The sequence below is a fragment of the Branchiostoma belcheri genome, unplaced genomic scaffold, assembly GCF_001625305.1.
Source record: "Branchiostoma belcheri isolate BF01 breed outbred unplaced genomic scaffold, Haploidv18h27 scaffold21, whole genome shotgun sequence".
Taxonomy (NCBI): Eukaryota; Metazoa; Chordata; class Leptocardii; order Amphioxiformes; family Branchiostomatidae; genus Branchiostoma; species Branchiostoma belcheri.
The window spans coordinates 122610-129214 of record NW_017803602.1 but is presented as its reverse complement, the minus strand read 5'-3'; the positions used below and the strand labels follow the sequence as shown (position 1 = coordinate 129214).

General features: G+C 37.8%; 1 protein-coding gene across 1 annotated transcript in view; it reads left to right on the top strand.

Annotated features, from left to right (window-relative positions):
* Positions 1–647: 647 nt before the first annotated feature.
* LOC109469602 (transcription elongation factor A protein 1-like) overlaps positions 648–6605 on the top strand; it is an 11369-nt gene continuing 5411 nt past the window's right edge. Inside the window, exons 1-8 of the mRNA XM_019768142.1 lie at positions 648–838; positions 1207–1269; positions 2026–2140; positions 2469–2678; positions 3125–3178; positions 3853–4007; positions 4318–4464; positions 4885–4956. Of these exons, the coding sequence (XP_019623701.1) occupies positions 770–838; positions 1207–1269; positions 2026–2140; positions 2469–2678; positions 3125–3178; positions 3853–4007; positions 4318–4464; positions 4885–4956 (885 nt within the window). The 5' untranslated portion in view covers positions 648–769. The remainder of the gene's footprint in view (positions 839–1206; positions 1270–2025; positions 2141–2468; positions 2679–3124; positions 3179–3852; positions 4008–4317; positions 4465–4884; positions 4957–6605) is intronic.

Sequence of the window (6605 nt, the reverse complement as noted above, 5' to 3'; positions counted from 1 at the left end):
CCTCTCTGCGCAAAACACTGACGTCATTCTGACGATTTCAGAGCATACCAAAATGCTATTAGGGGTGCTACATATTACTTTTTTGTTTATGTGTGTAGAAAACATGGATGAATCGAAATATAAAATCTACTGTGAATCATTTATTACATTTATAAACATCAAAAGGTAGAGATACACGTCATAACGAAAGATTAAAATGATTTATTTTTATTGTTCATAAACTATCTTACCTGGCGTGGCATAGCAGTAATAAAGACCACTTTATTGTGGAATTTGGTCATTTCTAGAAGCTAATGGATGCATTAGATGTCTACGTAACATTCGATGTCATTATTGTGCGTTTTGGAAGTGGAAATAATTCAGAAATTGATGTTCTATCCTGTCTATTTTATGAAATCCCAAATTTTCCAAAAGATCAAATCGGAACATGCGACAGACAGAAGTAGGAACCGTTGTATTTTAGAGATTTTCAGTCTATATCTAAAATTCACGGTTTTCAAACAAAAAGCAAACAAAAAGTGTACCACTAATAATATACTTAGAGCTTAAGTCTTTTTTTCTTTATTTGACCAACAAGATTGAAGAATTGCTTTCAAATATCTACTTATTATGAATATTTCCCCCCTGTCCTGGTTTACCCATTGTAACCACCCAAAACACCCGGCATGCTCCACGGTGCTCCCGCCATCAGGGAAAGCCGGGCCATAACCATTGCATTTTGCAGTTTCGCCTTCAGTTAACCCCTTAAAACAATTAAATTACATCAACAATGGGTACCGAAGAAGACGTTCTTCGTATCGGGAGGAAGTTGGATAAGTTAATCGCAAAGAATTCATTCGTGAGTACTTTTAACGTGTATTCTATTTTCTAGGATGTGGTCAAATTTTGTCAACATGGCCACGCGACATAAATTTACTATTCAGAAACAGAGGAACCCATGTCTAGCCAAGACTTGGCCTAGCGGACAGTACTACCATGGAACTCGTGAGAATATAACAATTTTAATAGATATAGATAGGTAGCTTTAAATTGACTAGAGATGTTGTAGGAAATTGAAAGTCTTTTGTAATTCTGTTGTATAAATGTCAGTAGTTTTCTACGAATTCGAAACCAACAAGGTCTAGGACACTTTTTGCATAATTTGTAGTCTTTATCCAAATGGTTCCCTATCTTAACCCTTTTGGTATGATTTTTTTTTTCCATCAGGAAAATGCGCTGGACATTCTGAAGTCGCTGAAGGAGCTCCCAATGACTCTAGATATTCTACAGGTACATTTCAATAGCTGTTAACAAGTTACTAATTTATTTTTTCTCAATTGCCAACTGGAGCATCTGAACCAAAAGCTGTGTTACCAAGTTTGTACATACAAATTTTGATATACATGTAACGTTGAAGCCACTGTCATGCATAGCCGAATATGGCCTACCAAACACCCCCCAACCTAGCCGTGGAGACTCTACACTCTGGCTTACATTTCATCACCCTCAGCAAGAAGCCCGAATCAAGAGTCTCCACGGCTACCCCCAACCATGGTTAGGATGTAGGTGTTCGGTGAGGTTGGCTACTGTTCGGCTGCGCCAGCTGAATGTTTCAAAATGTTTAAAACATTCGGTAGTGGACTGGAGGTTGGGCCATGGTTGGACAATGGTTGGCTGGTGGTTGGGAGTAGGTCAGACTCAGCAGAGGTTAGGGCGTGGTTGGCAGTCAAGGTGACCCAATCAAAAGGTAGTCACTTCCTTATCTGGTCAGACTGGTCCCAACCTATTGCCAGCCTTGATTGGTTGGTGGTTGGGGGAAGGATCTGAATGTCTGACTGGCTTAATTAGTTTATTGTTTTACCACAAGACATTCAGAAATACATTATGTATGCTGACAGTGGAGCCCAGGCTTAGCTTTTGTTGAATATGTAGCATCCTTCCTTTCTTTTCTATTTCGACAAATTCATGTCATTAGAAAGTCACCTTGTAATCATGTACAACTTACTACAAGTATTCCCTTGTCATCTGGATACTTTCACTTTGCAGAAAACACGAATCGGGATGTCTGTCAACAATCTGAGGAAATCCAGCAATAGTGAGGAAGTGAACGCCCTGGCCAAGTCTTTGATAAAGAGTTGGAAGAAACTCCTGAACCAGAATGGTGAAAAAAAGTGGCTTTTCTTCTTCATGATTAGACCACCAGTGTCATGGCTTGTTTAGGTGCAGGGAGACATTAGAAATACCAGCACAGCACTTATTAATCTTCCTTTCCAGTTATAAAAAACTCTATTTTCTTGATTGATAAGGGAACTGATGTACATGTAGCTGTTTAGGTTCTGTATATGCATATTGACTAAATTTGTTTCCATGTTTTTTTATTTGAAAAACAGTTTTTGCATTTCCTTTTGATGAGTAGATAATACATGTTACATGATGTACATTTTGGTAAAAAAACTTCTTCGTCTTACTAAATAAGATTGATTTCGTAGGTGCTCCCAAAAGATCAGACTCTACCTCATCAGAGCCAGCGTCTGAAAAGTCTCCACCTGAAGGAAGAAAGTTGGAGAGACAGGATTCAAGCAGCACTGCGGGGTCATCCTTCTCTTCCAGCCAAGACAGCTTCCCTCCTGTCACCAAAACACACGACAGTGTGAGGGAAAAGTGCCGAGAGATGCTCGCTAATGCCTTGAAAACTGATGGTATGGAACTTGAAGTGAAACTTACTCTAAACAACATTCATCAAAAGAACAATTCACACATAGAATCTCTTATTTTTTTCAGCTGTATGTTGATGCTGTGAGATCTGTGAGTGTGTGTGTTTATTTGATATAATAGAAGTGTTGTATCTTTTGAATAGAAAATTTTTGTACTACATAGGAAGGGACTTTGTTTAATAGGCTAATAAGTATGGTGAATGTATGTATAAGACATGCGTAAAGTAAATACATGTATAGACAGTAGGTGACTTTCATATTTGAAATAGGATCAATAGAAAACTAGAATACCATTATTTACATTTAATATCATTCTCTTGAAATATCGGTTAAAAAAGTACAATGTCCAAGTTTCTGCATGTTCTTGTTTTTGTCTTCTGTGTTTTAATGTCTCCATTCCTGTTAACATTTGATGTGATATTTTTATTCAGCAAAACCAGAAGATGATTTCAACTACGAGCTCACAGCGGCCAGAATTGAGGAATATATCCTTTTTTAAATAGTTCTGCTCCAGTTATATAAATACTTTGTAATAGCCCATAATGTTTATCAAATTTATCTCATAATGTGTGTCACAAAACCTATGGCACTGGTACTTGTTTTTCACCAACATTATACTGAAAATTCATTGATCAGATTAGATACATGCACATGGTCCTTGAAAGTTTGGCATGGAGATGGTCAATGTATTTTTTGAAATCATTCAATTAATATAAATGTTCTTGCATTCTGTAGGATCAGTCAAATATGAGGTACTTTGTACTGCTATAGATTCTCTTGTTGATACAACTACAAGTTCACTGATGTTTGCTACTCATAGGCAAAACCATAAACATCTATCTACAATTGTAATGTAGTAGATGAGTTGTAAGTAATCATTCACTTGCTACTGAATACACAACACATCATTCATTTGCTGCACATCATTTATTTGCTGCTGAATACATGAGATTGGCAAGACCATAGAGCTCTATATACAATTGTAGTAAATAATAATTCAAAGGAATCTCTGCTGACTTGGTAAAAGTAGTCCTTTAATGCCAGTAGTTTGAATTAATCAGTCACTTTCTTGCTGTTACTAGTGTTAGCTGGTGTGTCATATTATCAGCTGCCTAGATACTAGTAGTAGATACTTATTATCCTTGACTGCAAGCTCCACGTATCTTTCAAGAGTTCAAGAACACAGAGATGAAGTACAAGACTAGGGTGCGCAGCCGTATTGCCAACCTGAAGGATACCAAAAACCCCGGACTGAGAGAGAAGGTTCTTCATGGGGATGTCAGCCCTGAAAAAATGGCCAAAATGACCGCTGAGGTCAGAAATATTCTTGATTTTCAATAGTCTACATGCATAATATTGCTCATTATGTAGTTATTGTTGTGATGTGTGTCTAAACAAATTTTATGGTGACTGGTATATATTTCTGGGTGCTTGTGAAAACGGTCTTTTGCATGACTCAAAAAAGAAAAGAATGGGGGTGTTACGAATTTTACTTATGTAAAATAAGGCTTTCTAAACAACATGAAGACAAAACATGCAAAAATTTTCAACATTTTTAGCTTTTCCATTTGTTGCATGACTTATGTTTTGTAATGATGTGATGAACATTTTTTTTATTCCTCAGGAAATGGCCAGTCCCGAGATGAAGGAACTTCGACAGTCCCTTACCAAGGAGGCGATTCGTGATGCCCAGATGGCCACCACAGGAGGCACCCAGACAGACCTGCTCAAGTGTGGCCGGTGTAAGAAGAGAAATGTCACCTACAATCAAGTAAGTATGGGCAGGGAATAGGAGTGGCTACAGGTATGTACTAGCAAGGAGTCGCATGTTTTGGAACTACAGTACAAACATTTTAAGGATTAGTCTACAGATGGCAAGGTGATTATAATGGGTTTTGAGTCAAAGTGTAAAATATGACCAAAGAACCATGTAGAAACTTGACTGTTTTCTACTCCTGTTGTGGCCTCCCTGCAAGTTACCTCCTACCAACTGTAATAACAGCCAATCAGTGCTGGAGATGCATAACACAAAATACATCACGCAAAGTTTACATATTATGTATACACAGCAATATTGATTGTTGTAGTAGCCTTGGTCATCCAAGACCTGGCAACCCCCCATTTAATGGGCAATAAGTCATTACATGTACCTGTAATGGTGTGGGTCCTAAGCCCTGTGTTGTTGTTCCAGGTGCAGACACGGAGTGCAGATGAACCAATGACAACATTCTGCTACTGTAACGAATGTGGAAACCGATGGAAGGTGAGTCCTGTCGTTACAGTCAACCTACTCTGTGTACTTAATATAGAAGACAATACAAACCATAGCTGAAAAGCTAAAATGTTGTGCCTGAGTCAAACATCACAACAACAGAACTTGAAATGCTGAGTGTATCTGTACATGCCATAATGGCAAAAGTTGTTCAGTGGGCAAATTTAAACACGTCAAGTGAGATGACATGTGTCATAGTTTTTTTACCTCTCTTCCCGTAGGATTTAGTGAATGTAACTGAAAATGCCCAGAAATAATTTATCCACCAGTAGAGTTTGAACTGCCTGTATTGTTCACCTCAATGTCTAACCTTCATCGATGTTCCTCTCTTCCAGTTTTGCTGATCAGTCAAGAAAAGTCAAGATGTTGACACAGCTCCCCATGATAATGTGATAATATTATGGTTGGAGAAAATGTATGCAGTGTTGCATACATGTGTAGCTTCAGCACCAACTGTGAATCATGCACTGTAGTAGACAGATGTTTTGAGTAATTATGCTTGAAAAATATTGAAACTCAAGGCGATTTTATGGTCCTCTATTCAGATGTCCTAAGGAATTGTTCAGCAAGGATTTGGAATGGGTAACCTTGTCCACATTTCTTACCATATTGGTTGAGGAACAGTACTTAGAGATGTCCATGTTCAGTGAGATCACTAAAGCTGTGTGATGATACCAGTTCATATTTTAGGACACTGTAAATACTTGTAGACCCAGGACAGTAGCTGTATGTTTGAACATTTGGAATTCTGTTACAAATCATATGAATCATTTTTATTTCTCCTTCAAAGTAAAGTAAGTTTTTCTTCTACAATGTCTGCTTGGAATCACTCGCATTGTGGGTTATGGGTTATAGTAAAACACATCTCATAGGTATGGCTTGTCTGTATGGAACAGTGTTTGTAAAGTCAGTTACTAGTATGTTGTAGATTGACGTCTACCAGTTGTACATGTTGCATACATGTAGGTCACATGCTAAACAGAAATGGGAACAAGGAAGATAATTTTTAGGTCTGTTCTATCATAGATAATTCATATCCTCTGATCTTCACTTACTCAAAATTGTCTCCAGATGCTGATCGTGACATATAGGGTGTTACAGGGAACCCAAAGAAAAAGCCAGTTGTAGAGAAGATGGAAAGATGAAATGGTCATACAGCATGTAGGTGCAGGTACTGCACAGTTATTTCTGACGTCTGGAGAATAACTGCACAGTTATTACTGCTCCTATTTTACCTGCAATATCCTGCATATGCAGGTGGTATTTTGAGCCCTGACGAACAAACTTGATAGTAGTGTCAGTTGTGGATAATGTGTACAACATGAGACACCACAGACAGGGAGAGTGGTTCCTGTACAATAATTGTGCTGTGATAACCCGGAGAATGGAAAACAGGCCTCTGTGCTAAAAGGTGTACAAGCTATAATAATTGATGGGAGAAACACAGAACACCTACATGTAAGATGGTATTTTTCTTCATCTTTTTTTGCTGACTACATCTACTGGTATGTGTATGGCTTTAGTCATCATATCTTCATCGAGGAGTGTCCATAAGAATTAAAAAGTTGTACATATTATAACTTACAGCTTTACTTTAATGTATTTTGTCCACTACTTACATGTACATAGTTTGTGTGTGT